The following is a 19337-nucleotide window of genomic DNA, read 5'->3' as shown; positions in this document are numbered from 1 at the left end:
GAGGATTTCGTCCGTTTTAGGGTGTTCAATATGCTTTTCAAAATAGCGTATACCCGTATACGACATATGAAGGAGTCTTGTGAAGCGGAATAATGTTCAATAAGAAATATCATGCGAAGCATATTGTATGCAGCTGTTAGCCTAGAGGCATACAAGTAAGTGAACTACAAAGTTTGATTTCCTCAAGTATAAATTGTAAAATTGTGATTCTCGTAGTTTGCACAATAGCTGAAACGGTCGGTGACTCAAGCTGTAATTTGCTTCTTCGATTTAAGGCCGATTTCAAACTGCTGTGAGCACGTTGTTCATCAGCACATGCTCAGCGCTCGCTTTCACCATGTCGACTGTAAGAACTCTGGTATTATTTTCAACGCTCGCCTTTAAACGATCGTGGTTACATAATTGATATTAATACCTACCTAATAAACGCAGTGTTGCTAACCGCAGGAGAAATGATATCATTCGAAAAGCGGAAATATAAGATCGACATATCTTCCGGAACTAGTAGGACATTTGAACGTTGCTACCTACAGTTACTTTCTATACGTGATAAATGCCGTTTAACTAGTTACGCAATCCCTGACTAATGAATATAACGGTTGATCACGGGATTGAAGTAAGTATTCCGTAACCGATTATTCAAATCGAACCATCTGTGATCAGTACCTTAGGTTTCAAGGCGAAGTACGAACTAATATAATTATTGGATTGATAAATTCGCTTATCGCAGGTGCCTCTAAATCGCACTTCTGGAAGCCGCTGTCTAAAAATAAGATATGAATTACATTTTCGTCAAGTGAAAGGCTTGTGCTGCATGTATAATGCGTAGTTAAAATATTAATGTAACCGTTAGTGGTATGGAAATAGTATAAAGCGATGGTATGTTATGAGGATAAGGAAGGTATAGAGGTAATTTAACTCGAAAAACGCCAAAGTAGCCGGTGGCAATAAATTCCGATAGCAACGAGACTGTCATTAACAAAATTAATCTGGAAAATTGTTGATGGAGCTATGTCCCGTATCAATTTTCCGATTCCCTTTTACTGCGTTTTATTCCTATGCAGCCCGACAGAACATGTCTGACATAGAATTATTGCATAATTTCGAAGGATTCGAAAACTTCACTCACTGCGACCGTTAAACAGACCGATCTGTGTGTTACTGTGTGGCATAAAGGCTATATTTAGACTTGTGCACTCCGACGACCACTTTCTCCGATGACCCTAAAAACCGAGAACGGATCTGAAAGAAAGTGCATCGCCCTGCACCAACGGTGAGGGTCTCAGAGCACGTACAATGAATACCACGGTGCACAGCAGTTTATATATGTATACGTTGGCATATCCGTCTTGCTCGTGAGATTTCACAATTTTACATATATACAGGTAGAATATAATAGTTACAGTTCCGAGGAATTTCATTTTGTTTACACTGACTGGCAGATTTATTGATATAGCCTACCGTGGACCCTAGTACGGATAATTTAACATCTGTTTGCAAAATAGACGAGGGTAAACTGGTGGCATTGACGTCTGGCGTTGCAGGAAACCTGCACGTTCAAAATATTAATCGTTCATTTAGTTACGTCGCAGTGTCATTTCAGTGAGCTGAGTGACCACCAAACTAACATTCCTACACACGCGAACGAAACCGCGTCGTAATCTTCGGTGTTCCATGACCGTGAATTAGCCACGATTTATAATATCACTTTTGAACTCGATGTGTATAACGATACCTTTAATGGCAAAAATTGTTTCACACACCGACAGAATTTTTATTAATCAATCCATAATTGCGGTTTCGAAAAAATATTGTGTAAGGTATTGAAAAATACGTGACATAACTACGATCAAAACGAATCATTTGTTCGATTTATCTACCATACAATCAAAATTCCGTTTGAGTCTAACGAACGTGGAAGACTGTTTACAGAAATTGAGTATACCTTATTCTTATAACCGTCTACAGCAATACGTTGCTATCACTGATCGATCATACGATACTTTTGACAAAGAATTTGACTTTCCCTCTCGAATATTTAATGCTTTCATGAACAACAGAGAAAGAGTTTGTTGAATCTACCAAATGTGGTGGATAAAAAATTTTTGCAATTAAAAAAACGAAATAAGTATTATTTGATTAGGCAAAAAAAGTTAAAACAATAATTCGTATCATCACGTAGAACCACATTCATGTCAATCGACTAGACACTTCTACCGCCAAAATACAATGCTCCAGTTTCTTTTACTTTAAAGAACAATAGTAAAAAAACAACTCTCAATGACAAAATTGCGCTTAAGTTTAACAATCTGGAGCTTTCGAGATAGATTTCTTCAGTTCGAATAAAATCGTGAAATTATTACGTAATTTTTCTCTTATAAAATTAGCGAATTATGGAGATTCGTCACATACGCCGACAGTGCTTCGCAACTTCAGGTAGTAAAATTGCGTCACATAGTGCGATATTCCGTGAAAAAGTTTATTCTGTACTTTTTATGAGCATCTAACTAAATTTATTGTGTCGCGTACCATAAAAGAAAAAACTATGTATACACGGATCGTGTTCATTGCATAAGTGTTCCGAAGGCTTGTGGTCGGTATCAATGCCTTTATTGGTATTCATCAGGATTTTCCACGCGTGTACGTTTGTACTTCCACCAGAGATTTTTCAATATCGGGGCACTATCGATCACTGATTGCCGTGTCGACGACCTAATGCATCTCACAAGGTTGTTCTACCTATACGCGCAACGTACTTACAATTAGAATTGATAGGTAATATTAACATTTGCAATCGATTCGAATTAATTGATTAACGGGCATCGTGACATCGGATACAAATAGGATTTTGAATGCGCTACGTGCCACTTCAACCGTCCCATGCAAAATATATCGTATATCAACTGACATAACATATTATGTAATTTGATTTTCTTCGAAGAAATCAATTTCCATTATACGATGTATCGTTAACTGGTAAATAAGTTCTTCCAAAACCAGGTCTGGGCTGAATTACTAATAAGCAATTTGGTCGATCATTCTTAATTCAATAACAATCGATCAAAGATCTGACTTACCATTAGATCTCTGTAAGGTTTAAAATTTCCGGGATCGAATCAGCGGGTTATAGCTATACGATATGGTTGAAAGAATGGATAAATTTTGGGAATTCATACCTCGACAGTCAATCATCTAATTCTATTCGGGTTTCTTCTAGACAAAAATATGTAGAACAAGCTTCATTCTTTAAAATTAAAATCAATGAATACAAATTATCGTTAACGTCAACCGTTTTGCTCTGTGCCAAGTTTTGCGGTCCTCACATGTTTCGGAAACGACTTATAATTCGTTTCCTCGAATTCGCCCATTTTTCCAGCAGTCTATATATAGCTATACTCGTATTATATACATTCGCTTGAGGAATATAAATTTCATTTAAGACTTCAAAACAAATCGTAACCAGCCATACTTGATGTTAGATGATTTAAAAAAATTTATGACGACCCTTTCATTTCCCGGAGCATATTAATTTTATGATGTTTTTGTTTGTTATGTAATTATTTTGTATTTCAATTTTCTGTTACCTGTTTAACAGATGAGGTCGGCATTTTGTACGTAAAATTGTACAGAAATTTCAATGAATTCTGGATGATCTGAGCAAGTGTTTCGTTCTTGAGATTCAATGAAAATTTATTCAGTGTCCTTTCAAAAAAGACAAAATCGATCAAATAAAAGACGATTAAAAATTACTCATTCGAGCCTGTTTTAACCGAAAACGAAATTCGGAAAATGAAAAGAATCTTTTTACGCGAAAAATGGCATGAATGCGAAAGTATTAAAAAGCGTCCACGAATATTAAAGTAGTGAAATGAAAATCGATAATTTTAGTATTACGTTAAGCTATTTCCGTACTTGTCCTCATACTTACGTAGGCATATTCAGTTTACGCCTTTACCGGTTCAGCAGATTACAAAATATGATCCGCAGTCGATTACAAAGCGACGAAATATTCTGTTCACCGGTAATGAGATACAACATCAGAGTCACGGTAATAGGATTACTCTGATACTGTGGTACCGATGCTAACGGTATTACGGCGCATGTGAATTTGATTATTCAAGTTTAGAAAAACATGTATAAAGAATAACCGGTGAATTTGATATGCCTTTAATATATTCTTTATCGCTCAATAATCAATAACAGTATACAACGAAAGATATTTATATTATCTTGTTACCGTACAGGATAGTCTGAAAAATTATCATAAAAATTTTACAACCACAAAGTCCTCAGACCATCCTGTTACCTGCAACGGATTCCTGAAATACAATCGGTACATATAACACCTAATGTAGACGGTATATAACTACAAATTATGATATAATATATTCAAGTATGTACATTGCGAACTGTACTAGACGATTAATTAAATTGTACAATCCTTAATTGTTTATAATATTTGATGTCTGGAAGGGGCATTTAGTGGTTCGAAATCTCCGGGTTATCGAAACAATGAAAAAACGTGACCAAAACAGTTAGGTCAGATAATGACAAATACCAAGTACGACTTGTGGCAGGGAATATTCAAAAACGTTCACTCCAAAGTCCGGTAGATTTGGCGAAAAACCTGTAATAAGTTTTGAGGAAGTAGACAAATTTGAACTTATAAAGATTATACTCAACTCTTTCTCGGTTTAGGATCCCAGTTTGGTGTTATTATATTTATGTATGCATTCAACGACCTTGGCCATTTGATCTCGATTTGACGAGAAAGGTGTGGATGCAGTCTCACGTTATAATAACAATGTCTAACTAACTACAACGTCCCTTCCATAGTTAGAGATTCTTATCACCCCATGAAATTTGTATGGCAAATATATATAAACATTACTCTAACGCTATATTACACTGTTCATATATGTTATGCAAATTGCTTTACATTGTAATGTATAAATTATTATTAAACATTTTTTTACTTCTATGATGAGCTTCTCAAGATACTTGTGGTATAAGCATCTTTATGACATACGATTCTTATCATACAATTAATGATTTTATACAAATCTGTAATACAATAGTTATTCATCGCGATAACCATTTATATATATTGAGAAAAAGTTAAATGAATCCTTTCCTCCGACAAGATTGTGATTTTCCCGATCAATAGTATGAAAAAAAATTGGCCCACACCGTCTGCGCGATTTAGTTGTTTTTTTTTTTTTAAGATTAATTACATAAGTTTTTTTCATTAATTTTGCCTTTTTTTCAAATACAGAAAAAAGAAATCCTAATTTCACCATATTACTCGTATGTAGATAAACAAATTATTTAAGAAAATAAAAGCGTACGATTGCCAAGAAAAGTCTGTCAATTAATCTTATCACGAGAGCAAAAACTCGTCTACGACGCTATTCATCAGCGAAGCTGCAATAATTGCAGAGCAAAGCAGGGGCGGGCAATAAATGACGGCGAAGAATTCGGTATACCCTTATATGATCAGATCTACTCACTTGCAGTGTATAAATAGAAGCTTCTGCAGAGTGGCGTCTCGCAAATCTGATTCTCTAAATTCGTCAGACAATTTTGTAGAGTGATGTAAGATCATCTCAGTATGACGTTGTCAAATGTGAGGTCTCTGCTGTCCCGTTGACTGCCAGATTTTTTGAAAGGATTCCAAGGGAGCCTCCTAGCGACGTGAGCAGTCGTTACCGATCCTGCAGGACTCGGTTGTCCTGAAGAAACACCCGACGAACTGCTGGCGGAGACGCTACCTTTGTCGTGACGGTTCGATTTCACTGGTTTCTGTGAGGAGGGTTATAAAAATGTCTTTAACGCGCTACCCTCGCGTCATCGTTATAGTGAGAAGTGTAAGCCAACTTACTTTCAGATAATTTCTATCCATCGGAGTGACAAGTTTCAAACTGATGGAATCCCCGCATTGCTTTATCAGACGCACAACTTGATCATGAGAAGCCCATTTGACGTCCTTGTCTCCGATACTAACGATGAAGTCACCTTCTTTCATTCCACCCAACTGGAATCATTATTATTCATTGGACATATTGCTTTCGATTCCTATCGAGTTTACACGGAGACCAAATAATTATCATTTTGCTTCGGTAAATTGACGAACTCTAAAGTGAGACATACGTCCATCCACTTACGTCGGCCAAGGAGTTGTGATCGACCGCAGCCACGATAACTGGAGCGTCACCGCGAACGCTGAATCCGAATCCTTCGCCCCCAGGACCTCTCTGAAGCTGAACCAATCTTGGCGCCGTCCAGTGTCTCTTTGCGGAAAATATTGCAACAGGACCAAGGGATCTGAATAAATCGTCCACACCGTGCTGACCGAAGTCTGGATGGGTCAGACTCAACTGAAACTTTGTGGATGCTGGAAAAATGTTTAAATCGTAATGACTGAAGAGAGGAATAAAACGAATAGGTAGATGAGCAAAAGTATTTAATTTTTAGAGACTCGAAAAACCTGGCAAAATGCTTTTTTGGTGCTGTACAATGTATGAGCATTGTATGTTTATTGTTCATTTTACTTGCAAACAGAAAGAAGGTGTAGAATTGCCTATGAAATTTTGGCTTGAACACCGTTTTCCAACTATCAATAAACATGGAATAAACCAACTTTTGACTGCCATACATCAGACGGACGTGTTTTCAGTGCAATAAGCTCAAATTTTTATTAATGCTTCTTTAAAAAAAGCAAAGATCTTTGTCTGTGAGTACCAATAAATACCTCACTCCTAACGATTCGTGATAAAATCTCCCACACTTATTTACACAGTATGTGCAAAGATGGCGAGCAGGGATTTTTTAGGCAACCTTCCAAAATGAGTGTAAACCATGAGTCAGATTAGTCCGTCCGTTTTGCGATAAAAAAAATTATAGATAAAGGTTAAATGCCTATCGGATTGTCCATTATCGTTACCTGCTCATTGTGTGCAAACTGCAGTCTGACTACCTGAGTAATACGAACCACATAATCATGGCAGCATTTATTTCGCTGTGTAACGAAAATTGCGCAATCTTATACTCGTGATGAGTCGGTGACAACTATACCTGGTATCATTGCACAAGCTCGTGGGTTACAAACAATGCAAAACGCGGTGCGCAACTTGTTGCACGAGAAAAATGATCTCGTCTAACGCTGGAGCGAATATTAAATTTCAGAACTCACCTAGAATGTGAGGAGGATCGAGGAGTTCCCGGAAATCATCCTCGTCGCCAACCCGATTGTATTCTTCGAAGGTGGCGTCCTGCGCCCTCTTCAAAACCCTCGCCAACGCTTGTTTGCCCTTCAATTCGCGGCACATTCGTTGCAGCCTTTGACTCTCTTCGTGAAGTATTTGAGCCTCTCTCAAATGTGCTCTACCTGCAGGTGAAATCGTGAATTTGTATCGTCGTAAAATTCAGATCTATTCAAAATCTGATGTATGCTGGCGTGTTTCGCCAATTTCTCTCTTTTTTTTTCACGAAAGATCTTACTCAAAAGCTTGCGTTCCTGTTCGTCCTTCGGCACAGTTGTGTCTATCTGAGTTTTACCATCACTTTCCTGAATGTGCTCGAGGACGAGCCTCGTCTCTACACGCATTTCGGAGACTGGTCGCTCCAGAAGCCCAACGGCACAATGCTTGTGAGCCATCGCTAAGTGGTGTTCACGTTTGACAAGAATCAACGATACCCATGACTCGGGGACGTAGTCGCGTACCGGTTCACGCGAAATGAGGGAATGAACATCTGCGTAAACCGCTGCTACCTGAAACCAGAAGCATTTATGAACGTGCAAGCACCGTCACTTTTCACGCACGTAGTACAATATTTACAGAGTATAATCACACTAGCGAGAAACCATTACCTGCGCAGCCTCTTGAGCAAGGTCCAAAGATATATCGATATCCCTGCTATCTCTTGACTGCAATTCCAATTTTTCAAAAAGACATTCCCTCGCTTGAGCCTGGAATAAGAGAAATTCATATACCTCACAGGCGTTCTTTTCGTGCAAAAGCCTGATTGCATGAATCGTGATTTCCCGATGTAACGATATGCGACTTTCGGCATACGCCCGATTCAGAGAGAGAGGAAAGGGACCGAAGAAAAAAGAAAACCAAGTCACACGCACGCGCCGTCGAGCAATGACGTCTAGAGTGGATAATAGGAATATGTTAATTTACAACGAAATCTGCCGTATAACTAGACAGCGTCATTGTGAATAACACGCCCTCTGACATATAAAGTATAATAAGGTATAGACGCCTTGATTTATGCTAATCGACTAATTCCACATGCGCTTGAACGGGTGTCTCATTCTAAAGTGAAATTACGAACAGGCATTGTATTGTAATACATAAATAGATACATGCATACATAGGTACCTATATATATTCTGTACTGAACTGAAATTCGGAGTCAAGGATTCAGTTTTCATTGTTTTTTTCACAAGCACAAACAAATATTACCAGCATCAACTGAACGAGCATCTCCAGCATCTCTGGACCCAAATCCATGCTCGGAGCGTTGGTAAAGTTTTCGTGGATGTACCTAAAGGTACCAGCGGCTCGGAGGAAGGAGTCGACCGCCTGATCGAGTCCCCGAGCTGTTCGTCTGTCCTGTCTGGCACCCAGCTGCGTATAAAGAGCACCAGCGTTGAAGAGAACCGAAGCTTTTTCGAACGCCACTGTTCGCTGACAGCTAGGAACTCCCGTCAAAGAGTCGAACCATTCGAAATATATTCCCAAGCTTCGATCCGGTGGAAAAAATCTTCTCTCGATGAAGTAAAGCTGGTTATAGTAGCGGAGAAGCAGCGCTATTCCTGGCGTGTCGCGAGTCGGCGTCCTCATGGCCTAGAATCGAAGGACATTTTCAGTATGCGGTGATGTAGGTACACTTTTAGTTTCTTTTTTCGGAAGGGAGATCTTTTGTATTGATTATTTTTTTGCAACTGTACTATATACGGTTCACGCTGATTGACTGCATTATCGCGTGGGTCGACTGAGTAATGTAATGTTTGAGGTCAGCGAGCGGCACACAACTGTGACGTTTCTCTTGTAATATCGGTAGCATAAAATAAATCAGATGGTTCGTTTTATGCGCTGATCATTCAAGTTGATGGTACATTATTCGGTAGGTTCGTTTGGAAAAAAATCGTGAATAGCATCAAGGATGGATTTGCAAATTGAAAAATATTTCAATTCAGAATCCCTTGGGCCACGATCAGTAAACCCTGGTGATATACACACAGAGACGACTGAAAATACTGATTGTACTTTATGCCGTCGATAATTCACAGGATTTACCGCGTCCCTCTTCGTTTATAGGCAGCAATCTCAAGTGCTCTTTGGTATACGTGATTTTTCTGGAGAAAGCTTCGACAAGCGACAAGCACGACGGTGTGTCAGTAGTAAATTACATGACCGTTTAAGAAGTGTCGCAATCGGTGGAATTTCGTTTGAATTCTTGTGAAATCGTTCTGATGCCATTCCATTCGATGATTTGGCAACGGTTTCAGCAATGAATTCTATATTTTGACAATTTCATACCTGTCTAGTATCCATGAGGTCTGCAATCGCTTCTTCGTAATGGCTGCCATCCTCACTGTAGTGCTCTAAAATAAAATCCTAGAAAAGAAAGGTTGTTTTAGAAATAACGAATCCGTGATTATAAAGAATCGTATTTCTAGATATACATCTTCAGAAGTATTTTTGTCTAGAAAGGTTGCTATTAGTCAAAACGAATGTATTGGATTGGCCTTGTTTCAGAGAAAATTTAATGTCGACCTGGAGAACGAATTGGCTAAGACACCCCTAGTTGCTACTCGATATGTTAAATCGATATTTCGTTACCAACGTCAACTAGTACATACCTAACCACAATTGTAGGAAGACAAACTTGGGCGAATATGGTGCGAATCACGATAGAACTTATACGAAAACGTTCCGAACACAATGAGGGAGAAATTGCAAGCCTTGAGGAAATAACACTGCACCAGGAAGACATTGAAAAAATCGAACACATAGATAGGTGGTGCAGAAACTTGAAAATACTACTCCTGCAGTACAATCTAATATCCAAAATCGAAAACCTGGGTATGCTAAAGAAATTGGAGTACCTTAATCTGGCGTTGAACAACATCGAAGTAATAGAAAATTTGGAGGGATTAGAAAGTCTTAAAAAGTTAGATTTAACAGTAAACTTTATCGGGGATCTTCGAGGCATCAAGTCACTGAGGTAAAATTGCTTCAAGATCGACGTGACTCTGTAATTAACGCGGATAGTGTTGGTCCAAGTTTTGATTCAGTGATATTTCCCAGAGAGAACGAGCACCTGGAGTCATTGATATTAACGGGAAATCCTTTCACGGATTACGAGGGTTACCGTGAGTATGTCGTAGCGACACTGCCACAATTGAAGGAACTCGATATGGCCGAGATATCGAGGTCGGAGAGGATTATAGCCCTTCAGAGATACGCCGAGGCTTCCGACGACGTTCTCAGAGGGTACTGGAACTACGCGAAGATCCGTAAGGAGCAAATTCTACGTCATCAGAGAAGCGAATCGGTCAGAATTAGCGAACTCAATGAAGATGGAACGGAAAAGGTAGGTGTGCCTAACGGTAAGTCGTAGTTCGAATACAATGAAAAGGATCATTTAAAGATCTCGCGACGCGTTAAACATCACATGACCACTTCATGTAGGGCGGTGAGGATGACGAGGAACGTAGCGAAAAATTTTGGAAGAGCACAAGCTCGCACACTCCTGAGGACCGCATTGCCATTGCAAGAGAGAACAGGAGAAACAGAGAAAAGAGAGAGAGGAAAGATGACGAGGCTAAAAAGCCGAAATACATTCCGAAATTGTTCAACTCGGACGGACGGCCATTCAACATAAATCAGCCCAAAGTACCATTTCGTTTGGACGATGAAAGTGACCGCGACAAGATCATTCTAGACATAGCTGTTTACAAGTAAGCTAACAGGTATAGTTGATACGTAGGCTTACGAGTCGATGAAAATTTATAAACTTTGTGACGTATGTGACTGCAGGCATTTGGATACTTCCTTTTTGGACGTCGATGTTCAGCCTGGCTACGTCAGAGTGACCATCAAAGGCAAAATATTACAACTGACCCTGTCCAGTGAAGTTTTGACCGAGAAAAGTACAGTTCAAAGATCTCAAACGACAGGGCATTTGGTGGTGACAATGCCGCGTTTAAATCCATTAAAACTAATTGCGAAGCCAGAGGACAAAGCCAAGAAGTCAACGGAAAGCAAACCCATCAAATCAGTAAAGGCCCAGTCCGCCTCAACGAGACGGGAATTTTTAGAGATTGGCCCCGAGAAAGATGACCTCGACTACACGAGAATAGTGGATAATAACAAGAAGCATCAAGAAAAAAACAAGTTGTTGGAAAGGCACAAAGATGTTTGTCGGCCTGAGGAGAAAATACCATCGAACGATTTCGTGGATAATCCTGATGTTCCCCCACTAATGTAACCTTGTTTTTAAACTCGGTGTTGAGAAAACCGTGAAATATTGACACATGCAAGAACGCACTTATAAACAATAAAGTATAGAATTAAATCGCATAGCCTGTAATTTGAGTATTGTACGAGCTGTGACATTCCTTTCCCTGTTTTTCCTTTCTTTCCATTTCCCCTGAAGTTCTTACATCTTTATACAAGAGCTTAACGCCATTGTTGACAGCACTAACCAGGTAATTTGATGACATTAGTAGCTGAAATAGCGGCAAAATGAAGAACGGGAAAGTAAAATATTTCAAGGTAAATACTCACTTTAAACGGCTCTCGAAAGTCAATGTCTTTGGTCTCCTTCAGGCCCAACGGTATCATGGGCATTACAGGTTCCTCGCTGTAATAAAATTTATATCAAGATGAAGTTTAATGCTCTGATAGGAATGTGCTTAAGGATAATAACAATCAACCGGGAATTTGTAAATCGTGAATCAGTGCTGTTCACCTGTAGCAATACACCTCGCAATACACTAATTCGTTTCTGACACGTTGCTGGATTGAAGTACGTATTCATACGAAAAGCGAGAATCGAACTGTTGCAAAATATTGAAATGCACGAACAAAATTTTTAACTTTTCATCGAGAAACGTTTGTCGTAATTATGCGAAGATGAATTCAATTTTTTGGTTCAAGAATTACGACATTATACATATATCCTCTCGTCGATATACCAAGTTATTACCTCCGACGAGACCTCGCATCTTTTTTACTCACAAGCAGAACGGTAAATTAAGTCGTGAATACTTGAAGAGATGACAAGATCAGAGAGTAAACGCGGGTACTTTTTATCGCAAGCTGCCTTCTAGCTACGGCCAGATACGAAAAAGTTCTCATCATTAGGTTTTCAGCAATTTAATGATACACCCTTCACGAACCGTGAGTAAAATTTAGTAGTAAGTACGCCTAAATTGTGGTTACAAGCAACATTCGTATGTGAATATATGATGTACGCTGCACGTACGAACGTGTAGCTCGATTGAAATCTTTATTCCTTCTGTTACAGCGCAGCCGGTGTGCGAGACTCAAGCCGAACATAAATAACTAATAGGATGGTCTCATTTGCTCTTACGAATACGCAATCAATTACAATTTCTTGTCTATTCCCGTTATAAAATAATAATAATTAGCAGCCTACCGCACTGTACACTATATAGACTGTGATACCCGTGACTTCCTTCGTGATGGTTGAAAAGATACAGTTTTCAAAACAGCTCAATCCCTAATGAATCACCAGAAGAACCCGGCCGAGGTAACGGTATCGGCTAGTAATGAAGAAGGCAAGTATTTAAATCTTTTATAAATACGTAGCAAGTTCTGCTCGCTCGACAGCCATAGATTATATTATTTAATTGTAACCAAAGTTATCAATTTCACGGTTGTCTGTCGAAAGAACCCGAGCAACTTGAATTCTCCGCGGGAAATGCGTAAAGATCTAGCATAGAACCGCGGAATATGCGTAATTTCATTCCTAAGGCATGTAATTAGTTCATTTCATTAAGGTATGCGACATTTATTCCTTCCTTTTCTAACGCATCTCCCGTGCAAAGTTTTTGACGTAAATGTTCAACCTGCAATCTGATATACCTACTTCAGTCAAGGCAACTAGATCTTCGGATATACGGGGGCAATGCTCGGCGGCGTATTCGCAAGGATGTTAAATGAAGGATCAAGGATCGCGTAGAGATTAAAGCAAATCAATCCCCGCGATCTTGGTAAAATATTCCGATGATGGTATCGTCCATGATTCATGTGGCTAGGTCAGGGAATCTTGCACTCCGGGCGATTAAAACTCATTAATTGCAAAGTGTCAACAATGCTCTGTAACACAGCTCGCATCATTTCTCATTTTGTGTTATTTGTATTTTCCTACAGTTCCCCGCCCAGATACACAGGTCAAGATTCATAACAATAACACCGCGGAAAATTGTTATGTAATATTGTATAATTCTCTGAAGACAAGGTGGATGACTAGGCTGTTTATTACTTGTTAGTTATGCATGCAAAAGTTGTTTGTTGTTTTGTACAAGAGTCAGTTGCAAATTATACTGCATCAAAACATCCGGTTGACGTGAATCTTTTCCGTAATTCACATGTAACATCAACAATTACATCAAATCCTGCCAATTTTGACACGTACTATAAAACGAAGTTCAAGATGAAGATGAGTTCGAATGGATTTATTGTGTGAATGTTTACCCAAAATGACACAAAAACTTTTCATGATTATTATTTCCTTCCACTTTCTACCACGCATAGTTAGGCGTAGGAGGATTCTTAAACTAACTTATCGCCTCCGTAGTCATCGCGTCATACCGGGATACAATAAAGCGTTCATTCCGAGTTGATTCGCTGAGATGAAAGTCTGACATGTTTTCGTGGCCTGGTTCCTCCGGTCAAAAGGCAGCCAGCCGGCCGTCAATGAAATCTTTGCTTTGAATCATATATTTAAATTTCACCTTTCAGTTGAGCTTGTATAAACAACTGCTCGAAATTTCTTAGAGAGATCTTGGACTCGCTTCAAGGCCTCATTCAAATACTCCTCCATTTAACGTGATTTCATCAATTCTGATACAATTAACTTCACTTTGGTCCAGTCTCATTTATCATGTCATTAACTTCGCTTGAATTTTAAAGTTCACCGAACTGCAGTTATACCCTAAAGATGGAAATTCAAATTCAAATCATAAAGAAATCGCATTAGAAAATTTGGTATCTGTTTTCATTCCGGAAGCAAAACTTGGTGGGGAATGATCAATGATCGCAGTGCAGTCGTACCGCTGAACAATTAACTCGTGTAAAAAACAAACAAGCCTGCATCATGATTACGTCTTGCGATCACTATCACGATGTCCAACATAGCCGAGAGTCTGCGTAACATTCCTGTAGTGGGACTAGCGAATGCTTTCTTATACACGCTCCAACGGGCTGTTTAATTGCTCCCCTCATTGACCTCAAAAATTACGGGCAACTCGCGTCCTTGAGACGGCTGAGTTGTTCCGGCGCATTTAAATTCTGGTCTCTTTCAGATTCGTGCGGATTGTCGGATGTTTGTGAAATTTCTGAAACACTCTGTGGTACATTTATTTCAATGCGTTAGTCGGAGCACGTATAATAAATTATCGCAGCTAGCCTCACGTCAGGCTTCCCGTTAGTGAATGAGACGTGGAGAAGGGCACGCACGCATACACGACGGTTAGCTGATAGTGTGAGATGATTGTCGACGTACTTCTGGCACACCTCAGAAAAAGTGGTAGAACCGTTGGATCTCGGCTCCGTAGCTGCATCTCTTGACGCGGATGTTGAAGTCACTCGGCATGTACGTCAAGACGTGTGCGTACTTCGCTCTGCTACGACTTCGCAGAAGCACCAATGACCAGCTGCCGGTCTCAGGGTGTAACCGAAACCCGTCGTTTACAGTATTCCCCGTTTCTCAAAGACGAATTTCCGCTCTGTCTACGGGATTTAGAACTGGATCACACCCGTCAGAATTATCGACCAGCTGGGTCTGACGACTCGTGACGGAAAATACCATGCATCGTCTAATCATAATCCTTATGCGGGAAGAAGCCGTTTGAATGAGAGTCCAACGTCGCGGTGTATCTAATGCCACGTTATGTTATGCCTGTGTGGCAGCTCGGAAATCGGATTACCTATTCCAATTGCATATTGACAGAGAACAGCACCGATTTCTTTTATGACGGTAAATATTATAAATACGTACGTTACAGGCTACACACCACCAAACTAGTTTTCGCTGGGCAGAGTATATTACAGTCATTGTGCGTGAGCGTACGATGTTGTAGCTGCATAAACGCGAGATTTTAATGGGCGACTATAATTAATTCAGGCATCTTATCGAAACGTGCTAGTATACATGTGAATATATGTATTATGTTAATGTGTTACGGTTATCATTTGTTGACTCGAGACACTTTGGCTGACGCGACCACACGAGCTTCCGAGATAAACTGGACACACTGTCTAGCCTAGCAGTGTCTTCATCGATGCAGTCACCCTCAACTTCACTCCTCGAGACATCTTCGAACCAGTGACGTGGTCAGCTAACGTCTAAACAGACACAGCGCTGTATGGCATCATTGCTGCGCGCAAACACCAACCAAGTGCCGAAATATATCCGCGTAAATCTCTCGCACGCGACAGCTTGGTGCTTCCACAAAGAATTGCAGGATGATTAATCTCAAAAGTCGACGAAACTAGTCCCAGGGAAGTTGGTAATCATAATTATCAGTATATACCGCGTGCTGAACTGCTCTGTCAACCCATTCAACTCTCGGGCTGAGTCCATTACCCGTAAATGACAGCTGTCCGCTCTTGTCCTGAGTATAGTGAACTCTGTACCTACACCGATCATGTTACGGGATTTATTATGGTCCGATTCGTTATTCCGTCATGCAGAAGATGATACTATTCACAATCAGGAAACCGTCCAAGTTTCTGCTCACCGACAGACGATTGAATTCTCGGGATTGTTAATTCCAGCGATGCCACGGTACCTGTACAACGTTTTTTTCATCAGATCTGCTGTCGCATGGTTCCGCGGACAAAGTCACAGAGCTGGTCTTAGCTGACATGGCACGATGTCTAATTCTCTCGCCAGCGTACAATATACGTTATAAAGAATTTCCTTCAAGAACCGAGATCCTACTTAGACGCCGTAACACATCGCGTTGTGGGCGGCCAGTGACCCAGGAATCGAAGCATAGCCAACGCGACGCGCTGCCCGGCTGCTCAGCCGGACGGACAGAAGAAGCCAGACGGAAGTTGTGGGGTGGTAAAGGTTTCTGCGCCGAGAGCCACAGTTCATTCCAAGATACGCGTCGACTTCAAGCATTGCAATGTTTGTAACAATATTTACGATTCAATTCTGCATTTCAGCTGTATTATACTCATTGTACAGCTGGTATCATTCCGGTAGTTGCCGACGAAAACGGTCTCCGGTTGAACAGTCGGCGCAGTTACAAGTATCGGCTGCTCCGGCTCGAAGAGAACTTCAAGCACCACGACAGCTTCCTACTGGTCACTGCCGACTTGTAATGCAATTCTTGCCGCGGTGTGGTATCAGTTTAGAATATCTATGCACTCCACCACCCGCCTCTCGAGTGCTTCCTGGCGTGCGATCCATTCTGGTACAAGATGTATACGTTTCCCCAGAGTCTGCACTGCAACGCCTTGGGCGTCAAGAGGAGCACCCGTTTAACACCTCGCTTTAAGATAAGAGCATCTGTTATCGGTCATCGCGCCATCGCGGATGCGAGTCGGAGTTGCGGTTGGGAACAACCCGCGTAAAAACAATGAAGCCCGCTGGGAGACGCGCTTCGGTAAATCGAAATACTGCCATTCCGAGGTCGTTGGAATCACACGCTCTAATTTTCGATTCCTTCTCTCCAGCAGGTTTCAATCGCTTTGAACATACGTCCATAAAGTTATGTGGCATCACTTCCACGATTACATCAACATTTTTAGTTTACAGCGAAACTCAAGGCTCCGTCTTTTCACGTGGCAAGAGCCTAGCTGCTCCGAGTTTCGATATGCATTGCGAGCGTTCATACGGAGTTGTGTAGGTGTGATACTGAGTGCCGATTGCAGCCTGCAACGGATAACTATCGTTCGCGGTTCGTGGAACAGCAATCAGTGTTCGAAATTCAAATTGCGAAGATACGCTCGATCAATCGACTATGCCGGATACGGGGGACCCGCAACGTCTTATCGCGGCGTCTCGTGAGAATACTGGACTGTGTATAGAGTATAACCGAACACAGTGAGCTCATGCTGTGTAAGTGAATGCGGATGCGACGGAGTAAAATTACTCGCAGCTTTTATAAGTCGGCATTAAGTGGCGACTGACTCGTCGGAGTCGTTATTCGTACAGAGTTTAAACGTATTTCGGAGGTAGAAGGTATTACGGAACTCACCTGTCGGCATTCTGATAAAGTTCCACCGAACTGTTCAATTCAGCCAGCTGTTCCTTGAGCAGCTGCAGATTCGAATTCACGAAACTCAACTCCAGGGCGACCGTCTCCTTCAGTTTTCTGTTCGTCGTGGCCCTAAAATTTCATCAAATAACGGGACAGGTTATAAGTTGTGCATTTTATAACATATAAATTCATGTTGGTGTGAGGTCGATGAAGTGAGAACGACTTAAGTGGACTAAAGTATCGTTACGAAAATCTTCCCTCAAAGCTACAGGCTGCGAATATATTCTTACACGGAAGTAATCTTAAAAATGGTTCTCTCCTACGTAACTATACGGCAAAAGGCCTGTGTCATTTTTTTTTTTTGATACAATCTAAACTACATTTCATAATAACTCATCGTGAAAGAGCTACAATGACTTGGTAGATTCTTGCGTGAAAACGGGATTCCCTGCTTTTATTACCTCTGTAATGGCAGCTACCGTGTACAGAAGGAACATGAATCTCATGAATGCAATCCAATCTGTTGCAGAAAGTATCCATTATGATCACATGGGCACAAAAACAACAATGAATAGGATTCGTTCTCCACCTATAGTATCCAAAAAAGCTTTTACTCAACGTAACTTGTTCCTGCATCATGAGCACTCAGTTAATCGTAAAGATAATTAAAGTTAATAGGTGTGTACTTAATTGGGTGCACAGTTATCTAAATATCCGGCTTTAGTCAATATAAATTGGTAATTTGCTTTCGTCCGTCTTATCTTTAAATCGTAGAACAAGAAGGATGCATTAATGTACTTAGAATACAGCAAATAAACATGTCACATTTAATCTTGTTCAGATGTCAAACTAGTCGATTAGATGCTAAGTTTCACTAGGTGAAATCGTATGCAGAAAAAAAAAATTCGAAGCGCTTAAGATAGCGCAAAATTTCCGAGTACAGTCATTGAGCAATTGCACGAACGATGCGAGAACAAGTTTTTCAGCACGTTCGCATTGTATCCATCGTCCCAATTTATAGAAAAGCATTATATCATGTTTAATTTCCAGATGATGCGTTGAGGGTAACTTCTCATGAAGGGTGACATTCTGTAACGTTGCTACGGGATTCCTGTTCTGCTATTCGCAGAATGCAGTATAACTCGTCAGTACTGAACCAGGCAGGTACGTGTTCGAAGCGGAAAATTGAAGATATCAAGGCCGTGAATACTGACATGGAACGAATAGAAGCAAGAAATTCCATTTTCACGCAAGAATCGTTCAAGTCATCGCTGCAGCCGGTTTGTTTCTTCGTAGGAATTGGATGTATAATATAAATTGAAAAACAATTATAAGAGCCGATTACTTCTGAATGAAAAAATGTTCCAACAAGCGACTGGCTTGCGGGTTACACGACCACCGAATGATCCGTGGTGAAAATTTAGCGGTCGATTGTATCTTACGACGATCGGTCGTTCCTGAATCCAGGTACTCAATAACTCCTGGAACGCGACGACTTGCTTGGGTAGGCGAGATGTGTAAAAGTAATAAACAAAATAAATATAATAAATCTAGGTAAGGGTGGGTAATTTGTTACGGAAGACTTCGGCGTGGCATTAGCCCAAGGTGCGCATGCGCCGGTAATTTATCTAATGTCTCCTTCGGGCGACCGACCTTGATATACAAGAAGAGTCACTGAACTGGTCGCCTGATGCCTGTAGGACCTTCGTCGTCGCCATCGGCTTCGGTGCCTTCGTAAGCAAAATACGTTACACGCGTGTAAACGTGTAGGTAGGTATCACATCCGCCGTAGAGCAACACCTACATCTTGGGGTGCGAATGCTAGATGGTAGGCAGCTAGATAATAGACAAGAGATTG

The 19337-nt window shown here is 40.6% G+C and overlaps 2 protein-coding genes across 8 annotated transcripts in view; one reads left to right on the top strand and one right to left on the bottom strand.

The window, feature by feature from the left end:
* Nucleotides 1-4151: 4151 nt before the first annotated feature.
* LOC124179166 (rhophilin-2) overlaps nt 4152-19337 on the bottom strand; it is a 50543-nt gene continuing 35357 nt past the window's right edge. For 5 of the 6 annotated variants that reach the window (XM_046563341.1, XM_046563342.1, XM_046563338.1 and 2 more), the window contains 10 exons: nt 17477-17608; nt 11805-11880; nt 9552-9629; nt 8472-8855; nt 7871-7969; nt 7501-7771; nt 7193-7387; nt 6165-6394; nt 5882-6034; nt 4152-5802 (listed from right to left, as the gene is read on the bottom strand). In XM_046563341.1, coding sequence (XP_046419297.1) covers nt 5602-5802; nt 5882-6034; nt 6165-6394; nt 7193-7387; nt 7501-7771; nt 7871-7969; nt 8472-8855; nt 9552-9629; nt 11805-11880; nt 17477-17608 — 1819 coding nt within the window. In that variant the 3' untranslated portion in view covers nt 4152-5601. Of the gene's footprint in view, nt 5803-5881; nt 6035-6150; nt 6395-7192; nt 7388-7500; nt 7772-7870; nt 7970-8471; nt 8856-9551; nt 9630-11804; nt 11881-17476; nt 17609-19337 lie in introns of those variants that run through there. The other variant, XM_046563343.1, reaches the window with a different exon arrangement.
* Nucleotides 8757-11662, top strand: LOC124179182 (protein tilB-like). Of its 2 annotated transcripts, XM_046563371.1 has the most exons (5): nt 8757-8889; nt 9891-10239; nt 10323-10608; nt 10707-10975; nt 11055-11581. In XM_046563371.1, exons 2-5 carry the CDS (start codon nt 9911-9913, stop codon nt 11503-11505), a joined length of 1335 nt encoding a protein of 444 aa, XP_046419327.1. In that variant the 5' UTR covers nt 8757-8889; nt 9891-9910; the 3' UTR covers nt 11506-11581. The 2 variants fall into 2 exon arrangements, with proteins under 2 accessions (XP_046419327.1, XP_046419328.1); XM_046563372.1 differs by lacking the exon at nt 8757-8889 and having other exon boundaries at nt 9889-10239; nt 11055-11662.

This window comes from Neodiprion fabricii, chromosome 3 (assembly GCF_021155785.1).
Source record: "Neodiprion fabricii isolate iyNeoFabr1 chromosome 3, iyNeoFabr1.1, whole genome shotgun sequence".
Classification (NCBI taxonomy): Eukaryota; Metazoa; Arthropoda; class Insecta; order Hymenoptera; family Diprionidae; genus Neodiprion; species Neodiprion fabricii.
The sequence above is the reverse complement of the archived record's forward strand: the minus strand, read 5'-3'. Positions and strand labels throughout refer to the sequence as shown.